The 19,814-nt window shown below is 54.0% G+C and overlaps 1 protein-coding gene across 1 annotated transcript in view; it reads right to left on the reverse strand.

Annotated features, from left to right (window-relative positions):
- Positions 1-19,814, reverse strand: part of NIBAN2 (niban apoptosis regulator 2) — a 57,921-nt gene that overhangs the window by 2,815 nt on the left and 35,292 nt on the right. The window contains exons 2-9 of the mRNA XM_032257306.1: positions 17,886-18,016; positions 12,893-13,021; positions 11,200-11,305; positions 9,526-9,693; positions 3,851-3,966; positions 3,169-3,273; positions 2,837-2,999; positions 748-935 (exon numbers count right to left, since the gene is read on the reverse strand). Coding sequence (XP_032113197.1) covers positions 748-935; positions 2,837-2,999; positions 3,169-3,273; positions 3,851-3,966; positions 9,526-9,693; positions 11,200-11,305; positions 12,893-13,021; positions 17,886-18,016 — 1,106 coding nt within the window. The remainder of the gene's footprint in view (positions 1-747; positions 936-2,836; positions 3,000-3,168; positions 3,274-3,850; positions 3,967-9,525; positions 9,694-11,199; positions 11,306-12,892; positions 13,022-17,885; positions 18,017-19,814) is intronic.

The following is a 19,814-nucleotide window of genomic DNA, read 5'->3' on the forward strand; positions in this document are numbered from 1 at the left end:
AACCCAGGAGAGCCCAGGACAGAAGGATGAGGCTCTGAGGGCATGGGGGGCGTGGTCCAGAGGCACAGCATTGTGGAGAGGCAGCCTGGGTGCTGGGAGAAGCACCTTATCCCTCCTGGGCTGCTGGGTGACCTTGGCCAAGCCATTTACCCTCTCTGAGCCTCGGTTTCCTCAGCTTCAGAATTGGGAGTTAGCTTTCATGCTCTCCAAGGTCCTCTCCAGGTCTCAGATTCTGTGATTATTATGGTCTGTGGACCCCCCATTTCAGAGTATAGAGGAGGAAACTAAGATACAGGATAAATTTAATCTGGCAATTACGTGGGCTCCAAGAAGGGGACTGTGGAAGGACGTCCACCCCGAGAGCCAGGTAACTGAGGTCAACGGTGGGCGATGGCTGTCTCCGTTTGGAGGGCGTGTGCCTTGTGAATTCTGCGTTGTCCATCTCATCGCTCCGCCTGAAGCCCTTCCATCCCTCTCCCCTCCTCTCCCTTCCCTCCTTCCTTCTCTGTTGAATTCTTTTCTACTTTCTCACCACTCTTGGTTTATAAAGGCTAATGGCAGGGAGTTGGTGTTCCCCCTTTCCTCTAACTGCAGGCCCCCCGGCCTCGGCCCCTAGTCCCCAGCAGCCCCTCCCTGTCTACAGGGACAGCCTGGAGGGGAATGACTGCCCTGAGTCACACAGGGCCCTCAGGGACAGACCAGACGCACACTCAGGAGACCCCCTCCCAGGGGCGGTGCCAGCCTCACCTCTCCCAGCTTGTCAATGCCACCCTCATTGATGACGTTCAGGTTCATGTCCGTGACCTCCTTGAAGAAGACGTCCCGCACTTCAGTGAAGCCCTGGCTGGTGGGCACCATCAGGGCCTCCAAGATGGACGTGATGTAGGGCTGGACGTGGTTCCGGACGCACACCTCTGCCTTGGGGAGGATGAAGGCTGTGCCGGGAAGGGAGCCGGGTCAGCAGGGGGTCCCTGAGGAGCAGCTCCCAGCTCTACTGGAACCCAGATGCTGAGGCTACTGTTTTACTATTATTGTTACGTTCTTACTATTATTTTATTTGAGACAGGGTCTTAATCCAATGGGAGATTGCCCAGGCTGGAGTGCGTCGCTCCCTGCAGCCTCAAACTCCTGGGCTGGAGCAATCCTCCCACCTCAGCCTCCCAATGTTGTTATCATTTTTATTTCAACTTTTAAAGATTCAGGGGGTGCGTGTGCAGGTTTGTTCCATGGGTATACTGTGCGATGCTGAGGTTTTGTGTAAAATTGATCTCATCACCCAGGTAAGCACGGTACCCAAAAAGTAATTTTTCAGCCCTCCCCCAACTCTCTTCCCATTATTATTACTCCTATTAATTTTTGGGACAGTCTCATCCTGTCGCCCAGGCTGGAATGCAATGGCATGATCTCAGCTCACTGCAACCACTGCCTCCCGGGTTCAAGTGATTCTTCTGCCTCAGCCTCCCAAGTAGCTAGGAATACAGGTGTACACCACCACGCCTGGCAATTTTTCGAAGTCACGCTGTCGCCCAGGCTGGAGTGCAGTGGTGCGACCTCGGCTCACTGCAAACCTCGCCTCCTGGGTTAAAGCGATTCTCCTGCCCCAGCCTCCCAAGTAGCTGGGACTACAGGCGTGCGCCAACACGCCCAGCTAATTTTTTGTATTTTTAGTAGATACAAAGTTTCACCATATTAGCCAGGCTGGTCTCAAACTCCCAACCTCAGGTGATCTGCCCACCTCAGCCTCCCAAAGTGCTGGGATTATAGGTATGAGCCACCGCGCTCAGTATTATTATTATTTTAAGAGGCAGGGTCTCACTATGTTATCCAGCTGGTCTCAAACTCCTGGGGTCAAGTGATCCTCCTGCTTTGGTCTTCCAAAGTGCTGGGATTACAGGTATGAGCCACCAATATTATTTTTAAAGAAAACCACTGGGGGCAAGATTAGCAAGCTGAATGATTCCAGAGAAACAGTGGATCAAGATGAGAAATCCATGCAGGAAAAATGACAAGGTTTTCTGAGATTGATCCCTGATCTTTCCAAAACAATGATGGCAAAAAACTAAGAAAACTGCCATTTAACAAGAGATTAATAATCAGAATATATAAAGGAGCTCAAACAAGTCTATAGGAAAAAATCTTAGTAATTCAATTAAAAATAAGCAAAAAGGCCGGGCAAGGTGGCTCATGCCTGTAATCCCAGCACTATGGGGGGCCGAGGAGGGTGGATCACCTGAGATTGGGAATTCGAGTCCAGCCTGGCCAACATGAAGAAACCCCATCTCTACTAAAAATACAAAATTGGCGTGGTGGCACATGCCTGTACTCCTAGCACTTTGGGAGGCCGAGGCAGGTGGATCACCTGAGGTCAGGAGTTCAAGACCAGCCTGGCCAACACGGTGAAACCCCCATCTCTACTAATAATACAAAAAATTAGTCGGTCATGGTGGCATGCACCTGTAATTCCAGCTACTTGGGAGGCTAAGGCAGGAGAATCGCTTAACCCAAGAGGCAGGGGTTGCAGTGAGCTGATATCACACCATCACACTCCAGCCTAGGCGACTGAGTGAAACTCCATCTCCGGGGCAGGGGTGGAAGGCTTGAACCTACTGATCAAAAATTTTTATGTTCAAGATCTGAGTTTATAGAAATCATAGCCACAAAACAGCTCACAGGGGTTGGAGGACCACAGTGCAGATTTGACCCTAATTTTTTTTTTTCTTCCCAGGCAGTGCTGAAGAAATTGACTCTAATTTTTATAAATGATCAATGAGCAAGTCATTGCTGTGAAACTTACATGGATCATGGAGGGCCCATCAGATATGGGGGTGGCGCCTACCTCGGATCTTGCTGGCAAGGTGCTCCTTGGAGGTGATGATTTGGTCCATGTCTGTGCGGATGACAGCCTTCATGGCCGGCCGCGCCTGCTGCACCTTGGCTAGCACCTCCTCAAAGCGTGCCTTAGCCTGTTCGTATACCATGCGGTACACGGCGTCCGAGATCTGTGGGCAGAGCAGCTGCATCGGCACCGGGGCTGAGGGTACTGCACCAGCTGCAGGTCCCGGCACCAGGGCTGAGGGCGCCTTGCCAGCTGCAGGTCCTGGCACCAGGGCTGAGGGCACTGTGCCAGCTGCAGTCCCACCCCCACTCCAGGGCCCCAGGCCCACCCACCTGGATCCACTGCCGCTGCCGCTCCTGTGGTTTCCCCTTCAGCCGCGGGGCGAGCTCTGCCTTCAGCTCGGGGCCCAGCTCCTCCATCACCAGGTTGCTCAGGATCTAGATTGAGGAGGCACAAGCCAGCGCAGGGGTAGAAGCACGCTCAGGTGGCCTGTTTCTCTCCGCATTCTTGCAAGCGGGGCACTCCAGTCCCCACCTCCACCAGGCCTGGCCCACTGCTCCACCCCCACACTGCCCCCTCTCTCCTGAGCTTCATTCTCACAGGTCCTGATGGATCTACCCGGGTGTCCTGCAGGATCATCAGACTTGGGGGCCAGCCCCAGGGCCTTTGCACATGCTGTCTCCCCCACCTGGAATACCACACTCCCTGCCTGCTTTGCACATGGAAGTGTGCATTGATTTGCTGAATGTCTGTTTCTCCTGCTAGACAGAGAGCTCCCTGAGGGCCAGGGATGTGTCCATATGGTTCCCACCTTCACCCTGATGCCTCGTCCAGGGTAAGTGCTCAAGTGCTCAGTAAGTGTGATGAATAAAATAGCAAGTATCTCTATTTGCATGGGCCCTGAGCCTGTCCAAATCTGAGCTAGTCATCTTCCAAACCGGCAGCACCCCCGCCCTCCCCTGCTGGGTCCTCACATGACTTCCGAGGTCTCATCCCCAGCCCGCCTAGCCTCACCTGCACCTCATTCCCACACAGCATCTCCCAGGTGCCATACAGCTCCTTGGACTGGCGGTACATGCGGATGGCATCTGTGAATGCGGGGCCCTCCACCTTGGAGTCCTCGGGGATTCCTGCCCAGGAGAGGGAGCGGGAGAGGTCAGCAGATGGCCCAGTGGCCTCTAACAAGACCAGCTGATGACTCACCAGAACCTCCCCACACATACAGCGGGAGGGGCGGCTGGGACCCCCCCAGTGCCCTTGTGGTCATCAGAGCAGTCATGATTGTATCTGACAGCAAGAACGGTAATGACCCCACCACCAACAGCAGTGAGGCAGCCCCCCTTGCCTCCTCCTTAGCTCCTGAAATCCTCCCAACCACCCCAAGGCCTGGACACTATCGTTCACCTGGCTTTACAGAAGAAGAGAGAACTGGCTGGAGGCCAGGCCACGGGCCCAGGGTCACAGGGCAGAGGGTGGCAGAGCCAGGACTGGAAGCTCCCATCCCATGAGCGGCCACCAGAATGGCCCTAGAGGCACCCAGAGACCCTTGTTCTAGCCCCGGTTTCTGCCTTACTGCTGGACCATGGCCCTTCGAACTTTGCCTGGAACAGGCTAGACAGCAGCTGTTCTCAGCCCTGCAGGCCATAAAACCCCTCCTGCAATGCTCGCCTCTACCGTCACCGCACAGAAACAGCCACCGACCATCCAGAAACAAACGAGCGTGCCTCTACTGATGAGCTTTGTGGACAAAAACAGGTGATTGGCTGATTGGAGCCCACAGGCCATAGGTTGCTGAGCCTGGTTCTAGATCGCTGAGAAGGCCTGTTTCCTCTTCTGAACAAAGGAAACAGTGACCGTGGCCTGGCCTCACAGACCCACTGTGGGGCTCCATGGGCCACAGTATAGGGATGGGAGAGCAGGGCCCAGCACTGCCCTGGCCAAACTTTTTATCAATAACTGAGGAGCCCTCTGGCTGCCCCACCAGGCCTGGGGTCTGTCCTGTTCACTGCCAAGTCTAGGTCAGTACCTGGCACAGATGATTGAATAACTTTGTTAAAGAATGAAGCTAGGCTGAGTGTAGTGGCTCACACTTGTAATTCCAGCATTTTGGGAGGCCAAGGCGGGGGATCACAAGGTCAGGAGTTCAAGACCGGCCTGGCCAACACAGTGAAACCCTATCTCTACTAAATATATAAAAATAAAAAAACTAGCTGGGTGTGGTGGCGGGTGCCTGTAATCCCAGCTATTTGGGAGGCTGAGGCAGGAGAATCACTTGAACCCGGGAGGTGGAGGTTGCAGTGAACCGAGACTGAGCCACTGCACTCTAGCCTGAGCTACAGGGCCAGACTCCATCTCAAAAAAAAAAAAAAAAAAAAATGAAGCCAGGCACACTGGCTCACACCTGTAAATAATCCCCGGAGTTTTGGGGGCGGCGGGGGGGGGGGGGGGGGGGGGGGTGGATCACTCGAGGTCAGGAGTTCGAGACCAGCATGGCTGACATGGAGAAACCCCATCTCTACTAAAAATACAAAAATTAGCTGGGTGTGGTGGCGGGCACCTATAATCCCAGCTACTTGGGAGGCTGCAGCAAAAGAATCACTTGAACCCAGGAGGCAGAGGTTGCAGTGAGCCAAGATTGTGCCACTGCACTCTAGCCTGGTGACAGAGTAAGACTCTGTCTCAAAAAACAAAAGGAAGGATTTACTATTGATAACAACTAGCAAAAACACTATTTCTGCATTTGTGTCACTGTTGGTGCTGTCAGTGGCCCAAAGGCCAGTGAGGTGGACCCAAGTGAAGCGTGGACCTCCAGACTCCGTGCCGGGGAGGCAATTGGCAGGAAGTTGCAAAATCTGACTTGGGGTAAGAACGTGGTTAAACACCACTGAGCCAGGCAGCAGGCAGGCTCCCCTGGCCGCGTGCCTCTGACCACCGTGTCCCCAGAGCCCAGGAAGGGGAAACGGAAGCCTGCGCATCAGAAACCCAAGGCTCCCACTGCCATGACTATGGGCTGAGTCACCACAGCAGAGAAAAAGCCCCTCGCTGGGTCCCTCCCTCCCCACACCCAGCTGACCACAGAAATCACTGCCTGTCAGAGCAGCAAGGGAGCTGAGCAGGGGGAGGCCCAGTGTTCATCCCTACAGCGCAGCTGCCTGGACAGGGACGGGGGACTGTGGGAGTCTCATCCCTGCATTTCAGGGACCAGAAGTCAGGCAGAAGGGACAGGAGCAGGGTGGATGTTCCAGCCAGGTCAGCATGCAGAGCCCTGGGTGGGGGCTGCCCACCTGGGCCAGAGGAGGTGGTCCCCCCCACCGCCCCGCAACTCCAACAGCCTCTGAGGAGGGCAAGATCTCCTAAAAACCGAGTTTTGGCTGGAAAATCTGGATGGTGCGTCACCTGCAGGCTCCCCCACAGGGAGAGGGAAGTTTCATTCTGCACGAACCAACTGAGGTGTGCAGGGCGGGGCCACTTTCCAGGTGGCAGGAACATGAGACAGCGGGGCTGGGGAGAGGCCAGCCAGCCTTGAGCCCTGGGGCTCGCTCTTTCTGCACACCCAGCTGCTGAGTGTGACAAGTTTCAGGGTCGCCCCTCCTGAGCTCTTCCCACGAGCTCAGCTCTTAGGGACTGAAGCGTGCTTTCACACTCCCCAAATTCATACACTGAAGTCCTAATCCCCAGTACCTCAGAACGTGATTGTATTTGGATCCAGAGTCTTTTTCTTTTTGGAGAAGAGTTTCACTCTGTCACCCAGGCTGGAGTGCAGTGGTACAATCTTGGCTCACTGCAGCCTCTGCCGCCTGGGTTCAAGCCATTTTCCCACTGTAGGCTCCTGAGTAGCTGGGATTACAGGCGTTCCCCCACCATGTCCAGCTAATTTTTTAATTTTTAGTAGAGACAGGGTTTTACCACGTTGGCCACAAACTCCTGACCTCAAGAGATCCACCTGCCTCAGCCTCCCAAAGTGCTGGGCTTACAGGCGTGAGCCACCATGCCCGGCCTTGGTCCCAGGGTCTTAAAGAGGTAAGTTAAACCAAGAGAATTACCATGGGCCCAAATCCAATACAATTAGTACCCTTAAAAGAAAAGTACATTTCTTCTTGAAAGAAGAGAAAACACGGGCACGCAGGGGCATGAGCCTGTGAGGACTCAGGGAGAAGGCGGCCGGCCACCAGCCAAGAAGAGGGGGCTCGGAGAAAGCAGCCCTGCTGACACCTTGACCTCGCCTCAGGCCTCCAGCGGGGCGAGAACAGACTCCTACTGTGTAGCCGCCCGGTCTGTGGCATTCATTATGACAGTCTTGGGAAACTGAGGCCCCAGCCCTGGCTGAGGCTACACACACATCAGCTCACTGAATCCTCGACCCGCTGTGCCCTACTTTTCCCAGAGAAAGAACTGAGGCTCGAAGAGGCAGTTGCTGCTCGAGGCCACTCAGCTAGTGGATGGCAGAGCGGGGCTTGAACCCAGGACCAGCTGACTCTAGCCAGACCTGGAGACCTTCCAAGAAAGGAAATGGCATTCCTCGCTCCCAGCAGCAGACAGAGGGGGACCATGGTCAGACAGGAAGACCTCTGCACCCCAGGCCCAAACAGAGGACCCGGCATAGCCAGTGCCCAGCTGCCTGCTGCCACCCCCAGCTGCTCCAGGAATGCAGGATGTGAAGGGGGCCTGGGACCGCTGGTGTCTGCCCAGCTTGGCCTCCTTCCCCCCACCCCCGACTTCCTGGCAGCCCCTGGAGTGAGCAATTCCAGGCTCCACAAATTCCAAGCCCAGCCTCCGAGACGGAGGAAGCAGAGAACTTTCTCACAGTCTGTGGGGTGGAAGGAAGGCCTGAAACCAGCCTCGTCAGCTCCCAGCCTGAGGTGAAGGGGCCCCCCGGCAGGACACCTTCCTGGCACAGGACACCCCTTCATTCCCCGGCCCAGCAGCTCTCCTGGGCCTCCCTCTGCTCCACTACACCCTAGACACAAGAATACCCCCATGGCCTCCCCGCTGAGCGCTCGCTGTGCGTGCCAGGCTCACCGCCAAGAGCTCCACGCAGACCAGCTCTTCCCAATCAACTCTCCAGCTCGAGCTTATCATCATCCACACCGCACACATGGGGACTGAGGGTGGCCCCCCCCCACCTTGCTCTGTGCCCACCCCTTCCCTATCTGGCCCACTCTGTCAGGCCAGGTCGGCCATTAGCCTTGGAAACCTTGAGGAATGGCACCAAGCCAGGGGCTGGGGAGGCGGAGAGTCCTTGGCCAGGCAGCCAGAGCCTTGAGTGCCTCCGCCCAGTCCCAGCCCCAGCCCCAGCCCACAGCACCCGGGACCCGGGAACAGGAGGCCCTTTGTGGGCGGCTGGGCCCAGGTGGCAGGGGCCGGCCTGGCTGAAGACCTGGCTTGGCAGAGGCCAGACGGCAGAGGCAGCTCTGGAGAGGCGAGCAGGAGGAGTGGGGTGAGCCAAGGCCTGCGGCAGCAGCTTAGAGGCCACTGGAGCCCTGCAACCTGTCCCCTGCAACCTTCCACCTCTGTACCGTGTGGCACTGCACCCAAGGGTGGAGCGGGGGCACGTGCCTCCCTCAGGCCAGATCACCAGGAAGCAGTTCAGGGTCCAGGACTGCGTTGCTCCTTCCCCAGGGCACCACCCTCACCTTGGAAGACCATCCTCAGCCTTCCTGATCAAATTCCTTAGAGGCCTTCAAGACTCTTCCAGACCTGACCCCAGAGGCCCCCCTTGAGCCCCATTTCAGGTCATCCCCTCCCCGCTTCAGGTCCTTGTACAGTTCCTCCTCCAGGCCTACCCCTACCACCTGTGGCTCTCCCTTCATGCTGGCTGCCTGGCATACTCCTCCCCTCTCCTCTACGAAGGATGTGATGGGCCCTGGCATCTCCTCCTTCAGGACTCAGCTGAAGCTGAACCATAACCTCCTCAAAGGAGCCTGCCCTGACCAACCCCTCCCCCAACACACACACCTCAGGGCTCCCGGGGTGGCTCCGCCCAGCAACCAGCATAGCTGTGAGCCGTCACCCCAGCAACCTCATCTGTCTAGCATCTGTCTCCCCTACCAGACTGCCAACTGCATGAGGGCAGGGAATGTTTCTTGTTGCACCCCAGTGCCTAGATCTGGGGCTTCTGAGTAGATACTAAAAATGTCTGTTGAATAAATGAGTGACCTGGAAGAGTCACCTCCTAAGTTTACAGATGAGAGCAATGAGGCCCTGAGGGAGGCTGTGAGGTTTCCAAATCACCCTGATGGTTGGTGGAGAAAAAAAAAAAAAAAAAAAGATATTTAAAAAAAAATCTTTATCAAGCATGAGGTAGACTCTGTGAATCCTCACAAACCGCTTAAAACACACAAAGGAGTATTCCCCACTTTACAGGAGCTCCAACAGGTAAGTCAGTTCCCTAAGATCATATAGCTGGAAAATAGAATCAGGATTGTGACTGTGACTCAGCATCCAAGGGATCAACAACCATACCCCTCTGTGAATAATTTCCTAATTTTCCTAAGCAGCACAAAACTGTCTTCATCAAGAAATAAAATTAAGGGTGGTATTACATGGTTTCTTATAACCCCAGAAGAGAAATTAGAACAGCTCGTAGAGCAGGGTTGCCACACCACACTCAGCCACTAGGCGTCACCATTTAGCAATAACCCGGGTCCTGCCCCTCCCTCCCACCACCCCCGCACCCACAGGCTGCTCACCATTGTTGCAGTGCCGGATGCAGTCCTGCAGCACAGCCTGCCACTTGTCCTGCTCGGCTTCTGTCATCATGCAGAAATAGTAGTGACGCGCGTAAGGATGCCAGAGGATGAGCGGGAACTGTGTGGGGCACTTGAGGATGGGTGCGCTGCCCGACTTTGCTGTGGTCCCTGTGGACACAGAACCTGCTGAGCAGATACCCTCTGTGGTTGCCCTCAGGCAGCAGAGGATGGCAGAGAACTGATCCCTTGGCCCCAGCTCTGAGGGCAGGCTCAGGCCCAGAGAAGGTTGGCCTGTCCCAGGCTGACCAGCGAGCCAGGGGGATACGAGCAGCCTTCTTTCTGGCTGTCCTTCTCAGCTCCAAACCCGAGTCCAGCATCTGTGCAGACCCATTTCTTTCTTTTTTTTGAGACGGAGTCTTGCTCTGTCACCAGGCTGGACTGCAGTAGCACCATCTCGGCTCACCGCAGCCTTCAACCTCTGCCTCCTGGGTTCAAGCTATTCCCCTGCCTCAGCCTCCCAAGTAGCTGGGACTACAGGCGCATGCCACCACGCTCAACTAATTTTTTGTATTTTAGTAGAGAAGGGGTTTCACCATGTTGGCCAAGATGGTCTTGATCTCCTGACCTCATGATCTGCCCACCTTGGCCTCCCAAAGTACTGGGATTACAGGCGTGAGCCACCACGCCTGGCGAGAACCATTTCTCAGAATGGGTAATAAGTCACATCCACCCACTCTTGGGTAAGGTTCTAAACTCTGTAAAGCAAAAACAACACAAGGTCGGAGGCCCCAGGTTCAAGAGCCAAGCACTACCTTCTTGGGTTTCCCTTCAAATTTTGGCTGTGGAGGCCAAAGTGTGGCTTAAGTGTCCACATGGGGAGGGAGGCATGTGGGAGGAACAAAATACACCAAAAGGAATTTTTCCCTCCTTAGATTTCATTTTCAAGGATATGTAAGATCCAGCGAGATAGCTGGTCCTGGGTTACGACCCTGCCACTGCTTGTTAAGAATACAACAATAACAGTTATTCTCTCTGCCCTGGCTCTGGGTTGGGCTGTGCTGGGCACACAGCCCCTCCAGGGTCCACACAACACCCTGAGGGCAGTCCTCTTAGTGCCTGTGCTTTGTAGGCACTGAAGCGGCTGAGATTCAGAGAGGGGAGTGACTCACCCGAGCAGACACAGTGAGACAAAGCCAGACTCACACTGGAATCCAGGATGCCGCTCACCCAAGCCCTCCATCACCACAGAATTAAAGCAAGACTCTACTTTCAAGTCCCTGAGGCACAAACTGCCCCCTGGGTGGACATGTCCCCTGCCCCCTGCCCCCTGGTTCCCAGGGATCATCAGAGAGGCCAGTGTTGTTCCTGTAAGGCTGCTGGGGAATTTCAGCCAAGGTGAAGCAAAAGCAGGATACCAAGAAGAATAAGTCATGACACATATGGTGGTGACTCACAGATTTACAAGGCAAGGGTCACCAGACATCTCCCAGGAGGCCCTCAAGGACTTAGGGAGATGGGAAAGGCAGACGGCGAGGTCCCCCATTCACAGCTCTAGGACTAGCTGGTCTCTCTGCAAATGTGGGTCTGAAAGCAATGGGCTCAGGGCCACCGCTCCCCTGGCCAGCTCCGCAGGCCTGTGGAGGGCTTCATGGCCTGGGGTGGGTGCTCCTTTACCTGGTAAGGAGTTGCCAACAAGCTCCAGGTATTGGTCCACGGAAGTGAGGATTTTGTAGCCTGCACTGTTGATGACAGCTCGTGGTGGGACCTGCCGCTCATAGGCCTGAGGAAAGCAAGAGAAATGATCCCTGAGTGTTCAGGGTGTGGCCAAGCCCAACTCCCACCTGGCTTCAGGGCCCTACTCAGTGTGGCCCAGAGTAAAGAGAAGAAGGGGAAAGAAAAGGCAAGAGAGGAACAGAGGGAAAAGTATGACTATCATGGTGATTAGAGCAGAATGGTATAGCAACCTAGACCCCGGCTCTGGGCTGAATTCCTAGCTCCACTGGGTAGTGTCTGTGTGATGCTGAGGATAAAGTTCCTTAAATGCCTGAGCTTCAGCTTCCTCATCATAAAACCAGGTAATCAAGAATATTCAGGATGAGGAAAACATTTTTAAATAAAAATAAAACCAAGGTAATAACCATTCCTGCCTCACAGAGCCATGTGAGGATTGAGTGAGCTAATTGGTGGTGCCTGGCACACCACAGGAACTCAGCGAGCTTGGCCGAGGTGTTGTTCTTACTGCTGCTACTGTTGCTATTGCCTCTGTTGCCAGCAGCTCCACTAGTTATTTCTTACACATCAGGCCCTGTGCTAAAGGCATTGCATGCTTCATTTCACAGAATTCTCCCAATCCAAAACATGAACACCCACAACTTCACATAGCTGGGAAGTAGCAGAACTAGGACATGAACAGGACTATTTGTCTCCAGAGCCTGGGGTATTTGACAATTACCTTGGACTGCCCCCACCAACTTCCTAGGTTCTGAGCATCACATAAATGTCCTCTGGAGGAGAATTTGCTCCAGAAACTTACACCAGTAGCAGGGGGTGAAAGCGGTTTTGATGGAATAGCTCATATAGCAGGGCTGCCATGCTACTCCCTGCCACTAGGTGTCACTATACAACCCAGTTCCTGAAAGTGGCTCAGCATCTGTAGGGCACTGATTTGCAAAACATGGTCCCAGATCTTCAACACCACCCTGGAACTTATTAGAAATGCAAATACTGGCTCCATCCTAGATCTGAATCAAACTTGGAATGGGGGGTGAAAGCCCAGCATCCGGTCTTTCAACGAGCCCTCTGGTGAATGGGATGCCCTACCATTTGAGAACCACTACTCTGGGGCACGGGGTTGTTCCTGACTTTATGCTGCTCTAACACTGATCTGCCCTGAAATACAGGGCAGAGGCCTGTTCTTCTGGCTGCTCTGGAGAAACGTGCAATTGAAGAAATCAGGTCTGTGGCTCAACCAGGTGGGGCTTTCCCGAGGGTTCAAGGAAAAGACAAGGCACATTCCTCCCAGAGAGGCAGGAAGCCCAGTGAGAAAGGAGGTGGCAGGAGGAAGGGGCTCAGCGCCCTGGAGCTGGAAGGACTGGAGAGAGATTAGAGGGATGGGGAGGAGTGAGTGACAGTTGGTTATGAGGGACAGGAGTCAGCGGTATTCCCCAGAGATGAAGAATGGGCTGCTGTCCAGAGTGCACCCAGGGCAGCCTGCAGGTTGGGTGAGGGGAGGGGCTGAGGTTGCGCTCTGGCCCTGGTGACCACGTGCGGGCTGTGAGGGTGGCTTCTGGGGCCGAAGTTTCCGAGTGGGGAGGAGGCACACATGGAGAAGGCGAGGCGGCTCAGCGCGGCGCCGGGGCGGCCTCACCACTTTGTTGTCATACAGCACCAGCCCGTAGTTGTGGGGCACGAGGCTGAAGCGGTTCCTCCACTTCTTGCTGTCCTCCTGGTACTGGAAGAGGTTCCCCGAGAAAATGATGCGCTCGTCCAGTGGCACCTGTGGGCAGGAGGGGGCGGGGAATGAGGCCCAGATCGGGGGCTGGGGGAGCGCTCCCCATGAAGCTGACAGCCCAGCCAGCAGAGCCTGTGTGCAAGCCCCTGGCCTAGTACGCCCTCCACTTTGGATCTCCCAGGCTCCTCCCAAAGCCTCTGAAGCCTGGCTGCCTCTCACGCATTCTGCAGATGAGAAGATTGAGGCTCAGAGCTGTGGAGGGGCTCACCCAGGGTCCAGGCAGGGTGGCGATACCAGGACTTGAACCCAGGACAGGAACCCACCTACTGCACCAGGCTGCTCCTCACCCACCTACAGCTGCAGCACCGGTACCCTGCGGTCGCTCCAGGCGCAGGGGACACACCCACAGGCCAGGACTTCAATGGCCCCAGTGCCTGGGCAAGTCTATCCCTGGCCCTAGGCCTCCATTTCCCCTCAGGGCAATGACAACTTGAACAAGGTGGTTCCAGAGAATCTCCCAGCTCTGATGGCTGATGAGACGGCCTCCCTCAATCTGGGTGGGGATGGAGAGTGCCTCTCTCTGGGGGTGTTTGATGTCTGACCCGAGTCCTGGCAGGCTGGTGACCTAAGTAGGCTGGTAACATAAGTGGGCTGCAAAATGCCAGGACCTTCCTACAAAGCCCAACTCTGCCTGACTCACAGTGTGTCTCGTCACTTTGAGCATCAGTTTCCTCAGCTGTAAAATGGGAATCATAAGAGTTGGCACCTGACAGGCAGGTGCTTAATACACAGGACCGCCATGACCACTACTAGTAGGACTCAGCATCTGTGACAGCTTCCCAGCCCCAGGGACTGACTTATCCAGGAATGGGGAAGGGGGATTTTTAAACCAGGGTTGGGGGTCCAATCGGAAGCTATGGCCAGGTGTAAGGTGTCCTGAGCAGACAAGCACCAGGAAGCTTCTGGAAGGAGAGAGACCACAATGGGAGAGGCTTCATCTTGGATGTGAGGGAATCCAGGGAAGTACAGTGTTCCTCTGTTTCTTAGCAAATTCTATTTGTCCTACAATAAACAAGGTGCCTTTGGCCTGACATGGTGGCTCACGCCTGTAATCTCAGCACTTGGGGAGGCCGAGGCAGACAGATCACCAGGTCAGAAGTTCAAGACCAGCCTGGCCAACATGGTGAAACCCCATCTCTACTAAAAATAGAAAAATTAGCCAGGCATGGTGGCACATGCCTATAATCCCAGCTACTCGGGAGGCTGAAGCAGGAGAATTGCTTAAACCCGAGAGGCAGAGGTTGTGGTGAGCCGAGATCGAGCCACTGCACTCCAGCCTGGGCAACAAGAGTGAAACTCTGTCTCAAAAATAAACAAGGTGCCTTTTGCAAAAAGAAACAATTCTCCGAAGCAGTCATGGGAGAAAGGGTGATTGCCACTGTGCCTGCACCTTCCTGGCTTCCTGGCTCTGCCCAGGCCCAACCCCGCAGTCCTGTCTCCTCTTGGCCCTGCGCACCCTTCACCGTGTCCCCCTCTCCCCACTCCCTCCCTGCTGCTTTTCAAGGGGAAACACAAAACACTCCTGGAGGAGAGCCCATTGTGCTCACACAATAGGACCTGCAGGCTTCTTCCTACCAGGGACGAAAATATTTACAGGAAAAGAAAATGGTTCCCCTACCACCCTCCACCCCACACACAGTGGGCTTTGCCCAAGGCACGGAGCTGCCCTCAGTGGTCTATATATAAACTTCCCACACCCAGCTCAAATCCCTGTCTTTTCTAGAAAGAGCAGAGAGCTCTCATAACACCCTAGCAAGAGGCCTCTGGTTTTCATCTTCCTCCCTGTTTCGGGCAGGAGCCCCAGGACATAGGGACACGAACTCAGCGATAGGGCCAGTCCCAGCAGGAGGCTGTGCAGAAGTGGGCTAGTGATGGAGGCAGGCTCAACAACCCCCACCACCCAGTCCACCCCCAGATCCCAGGGAGCTCGCAATGGGTGGCTGGCTGTGGGTTTGGGTTTTATTTTTAAGACTTTCAAATGGCAGAGTCGTGTTTCGATTGGAAGGCCTGCAGGAAATGAAACGGAACTCGACAGCCCAGGCAAAATGGTTTAGACTCTGCAAAGCTCTCCAATGCCTCAGTCAGAGACAGCACAGGCCCCAAGGTCATAGACAACCAGGACTCCTGTCTTGGCACCACCACCCACCGCCAGAGCCTGGACAAGCAGCTCTGCCCCTCTGAGCCTCAATGTCCACATCTGTGATGCCCGCATCATCATAGCCCCTCCCTTAGAGTGGGGCCAGGTGGCTGAGCAAACAATATAGGCACAAGACAATTGCTGTTTTAGCCAGGCACAGTGGCGCACACCTGTAATCCCAACACTTTGGGAGGCCAAGGCAGGCAGATCCTGAGGTCAGGAGTTCGAGACCAGCTTGGCCAACATGCTGAAAACCTGTCTCTACTAAAAATACAAATAATTAGCTGGGTGGGTGGCGGACACCTGTAGTCCCAGCTAGTGGGGAGGCTGAGGTACGAGAATCACTTGAACCCGGAAGGCAGAGGTTGCAGTGAGCCGGGGTCGTGCCACTGCTCTCCAGCCCGGGTGACAGAGTGAGACTGTCTAAAAAAAAAAAGCAAAAAACAAACAAAAAGACAACTGCTGTTTGATTATTCTTATTTTTGTTGTGTTATCATTATCACTAATTTTTTTATTTTGTTCTCTATGAGAAGGAATTTGGTTCAAATTTTATTGTATTCTATTGTTTCTAATAAAAACCATTGTTAGTATTAATCACCAGTGGTGATAAAAACATCTCTAGTATTATGATGTTATTGTGACTTTACACTGTGATAATCTGTTTCCTGAGTGGCAAAATAAGACCAAAAATACCTGCTTTTCAGGGATTGTGGGTGAGTGATTTCGTTTCACTCTCCTTGCTTACATGTTGCTATTTTTCTATAATAAATACACACTCCTGCCTCCCCAGAGTAAATGGGGCCTCACGCAGAGGAAATGCTTAACGCCCTCAGCTGGCGCCCGCTTGTCTTAGATTATTAAGACTTCAGCTGCCTGTGACATTTCTTTCCAGACAGGGGCCATTCTGGCCCCACTCACCTGGGCTGAGTCCAAGGCCTCATTTCCTTCCTTTCCTACAATACAGGTGCGAACCTGCCAGATGCCCAGGCCAGGCCACAGCAGGGCCCCTCTGCTGCCACGGGGTTAAGAGGTTACCACGACACTGGGGAAGAGGCAACCTTTTCTGGATCCAAAAGCAAAGGTGATGCTCTGAGTAGCTCCAACACACGGTCCTGATCTCCCTCTACCAGGCAGGCTGCAGTCACAGCAGAAAGGGCCCTGCGCAGGCCCTGCCTCCACCATCCTGAAGGAGCCACTTAAAGGCTCAGCCCTGGCCAGGTGCATCAGCTCAGGCCTGTAACCTCAGCACTTTGTGAGGGCGAGGTGGGAGCATCTCCCGAGTCCCACCCCCGGCCCCGTGTCTGAGTCAATCACAGGTTCCTTTTCCCAGAAGGCTTTGCCAGCCCCCTCTGGCCCATACTGACCCTCAGGCTGGAGCCAGGCTTCTTCCAGTCCCTCACTTGACAATTATTTCCTTAGCAAACAGCATCCTACTATTTATAACATAGCAGATCATGAGGCCAGTGACAGCACCTTCCCTGTTCAGGCACAGCCACCCTGGGAAGGAGGTGTTCTCCTCCCATTTGACAGAGGAGTAAACTCAGGCTTACAGGAGGAGCTTGCCTTGAATCGGAGACTATCAATACTCTAGAGCCCCAGCTCTGATGGTGGGGGAGGTGAGCTGAGAGGAGTCACCCATGGTGACTGAAGGGATCTCAACACCACGACCTGGGTTACCCACCCATTCAGAAGTGGGAAGGAGGCTAGGCGTGGTGGCTCCTGCCTGTAATCCCAGCACTTTTGGGGGACTGCAGCTGAAGGATCACTTGAGCCCGGGAGTTTGAGACCAGCCTGGGCAACACAGCAAAAGCCCATCTCTACAAAAAATACAAAAATTAGCTGAGAGTGGTGGTGTACACCTGCAGTCCCAGTAACTGGGGAGGCTGAGGTGGGAGGATCACTTGAGCTGGAAAGGTTGAGGCTGCAGTGAGCCATGATTGCACCACTGCACTCCAGCCTGGGCAACAGCAAAACCCTGTCTCAAAAAAAAATTAATAGGCCAGACATGGTGGCTCATGAGGTGGGCAGATCACTTGAGGCCAGGAGTTCAAGACCAGCCTGGCCAACATGGTGAAACCCGTCTCTACTAAAAACACACACACAAAAAAACCTGGGTATGGTAGTGCTTGCCTGTGGTCCCAGCTACTCAGGAGGCTGAGACATGAGAATGGTTTGAACCCGGATGCAGAGGTTGTAATGGGCTGAGATTGCACCACTGCACTCCAGCCTAGGTGACAGGGCAAGACTCTGTCTCAAAAAATAATAAACAAGAGGCCAGGTGAGGTGACTCATGCCTGTAATCCCAGCAGTTTGGGAGGCTAAGGCAGGTGGATCATGAGGTCAGGAGTTTGAGACTGGCCTGGCCAATATGGTGAAGCCTCATCTCTACTAAAAATATGAAAATTAGCTGGGTGTGGTGGTGAGCACTTGTAGTCCCAGCTGCTCGGGAGGCTGAGGCAGGAGAATCGCTTAACTTGGGAAGTGGAGGCTGCAGAGAGCCAAGACTGTGCCATTGCACTCCAGCCTGGGCGACAGAGCGAGACTCTGTCTCAAAAAAAGAAAAAAAAAAAAAGCAGCAGCCTGGGGAGGGGGGGTGCTTAAAGGCCATCCCAGTAACAAGGAAAACTGAGGCCCAGAAAAGTTAAGTTACTCCCCTGAGGTCCCATGGCGAGAGGCAGCAGAACCCACCCGAGCCCTCCCAGCACCTCTCACCTTGCGCCAGAGCAGCTGGGCCTGCGGCAGCCCCGTGCCCTCAATCTCGTGGCGCATGCTATTGAAGAGAGCCACGCCATACTGGTCTTCATAGAACTGGAGGAACTCCGTCAGAATCTTCCCGGTTTTTTCTGGAAAAGAACAAACAGGAGTTTGAGGTCCTCAGGGAAGCTGATGCATCTCAATCCTCCCCCAGATTCCTGCATGTGGAATTGTTTGCACAAGCTCCTCGTGCTCATCTGTGCTGAATTTCTGGCCAGAGCCGCGAGTTTCCTGTGAAAACCAAGTGCCTTGGTAAAAGGTGAACCTCCAGATGGGTAAGTGGGCAATGGCCATAGACAGAGAATCAAAGCTCACAAATGCAAACGGAACCAAGACTCCATTTCCTCTCTTCACACTGGTGGGGATGTGCAAAAACAGGCCATGTCACCCAGAGCTGGGGGTGTCAGGAATGGGGACAGCCGTTTTTCGGGGGTGGGTGTCCAGTCCTTCGATGCTCCCACCTCTAGGAATCTATACCATAGAACGAAGCGCAGGAGGCCAAGGAGGTGAACATGCACTGAGGCCATAGTGCGGGGAGGCGGCGGGGAGCAGCTGAACGTGGTCTCTAGAGATGATCAGTATATACTGGTTCACCCAGGACGGGAAAAAGTAAAAAGATGGAGGGGGCCGGGTGTGGTGGCTCCCAGCACTTTTAGAGGCCGAGGTGAGTGGATCAACTGAGGTCAAGGGTTCTAGACCAGCCTGGCCAAGACGGCAAAACCCTGTCTCTATTAAAAATACAAAAGTTAGCCGGGTGTGGTGGCAGGCACCTGTCATTTCAGCTACTCAGGAGGCTGAGGCAGGAGAATCACTGGAACCTGGAAGGCGGAGGTTGCAGTGAACCAAGATTGCACCATGTACTCCAGCCCAGGCAACACAGCAAGACTTCACCTCAAAAAAAAAAAAAAAAAAAAAAAAAAAAAATGGCGGGACCTAGCCTGATAGGTGCCAATAAAAGGGAGCTTGTGCTCCATTAAGTAAAGCAAGCAAGTGAGAGTCACCTGTTGACTATTATCTCATTAAAAAAACTCTTTCTGGCCAGGTGCAGTGGCTCACACCTATAATCCCAGCACGTTGGGAGACTAAGGCAGGTGTATCGCTTGAGCCCAGGAGTTTGAGACCAGACTAGGCAACACACCAAGACCATGTCTCTACAAAAACAAAAGTTTGGCCAGGCGCAGTGGCTCACACCCGTAATCCCAGCACTTTGGGCAGTCGAGGTGGGTCACTTGAGGTCAGGAGTTCGAGACCAGCCTGGCTAACATGGTGAAACCCCATCTCTACTAAAAATACAAAAATTAGGCGTGGTGGCAGGTGCCTGTAAACCCAGCTACTCAGGAGGCTGAGGCAGGAGGATCACTTGAACCTGGGAGGCGGAGGTTGCAGTGAATCAAAATTGTGCCACTGCACTTTAGCCTGGGTGACAGAGCAAGACTCCGTCTCAAGAAAGAAAAAAAAAAAAAAATTAGCCAAGTGTGGCGGCATGTGCCTATAGTCTCAGCTGTTCGGGAGGCTGAGGTAGCAGGATCACTGAAGCCAGGGGAGGTCGCGGCTACAGTGAGCTATGATCGTGCCACTGCACTCCAGCCTGGGCGACAGCATGACCCTGTCTCAACACACATAACAAAACCATAACTGCTCCTGTTTGTGCATATAGATGTCTTAGGCTTGGGCGCTTGGAGGAGGTCTGGAGGGCAGCATGCCAGGCTGGGAAGGGCAGGACCACTGGGTGTGGGAGTGGGGCACACAGAGTGAGCTACATTTTCGATTGCCTTTTATAGCATTCGAATTATTTTATAATCACAATTCCTTTCATAATAAAAAATAAACATTCCACAAGTAATGCCTCTTCGAAGTGAACACCCTTTCTGCTTTCACTGGCCATTT

Source organism: Sapajus apella, unplaced genomic scaffold (assembly GCF_009761245.1).
Source record: "Sapajus apella isolate SASKATOON/1434 unplaced genomic scaffold, GSC_monkey_1.0 scaffold97, whole genome shotgun sequence".
In the NCBI taxonomy this organism is placed as follows: Eukaryota; Metazoa; Chordata; class Mammalia; order Primates; family Cebidae; genus Sapajus; species Sapajus apella.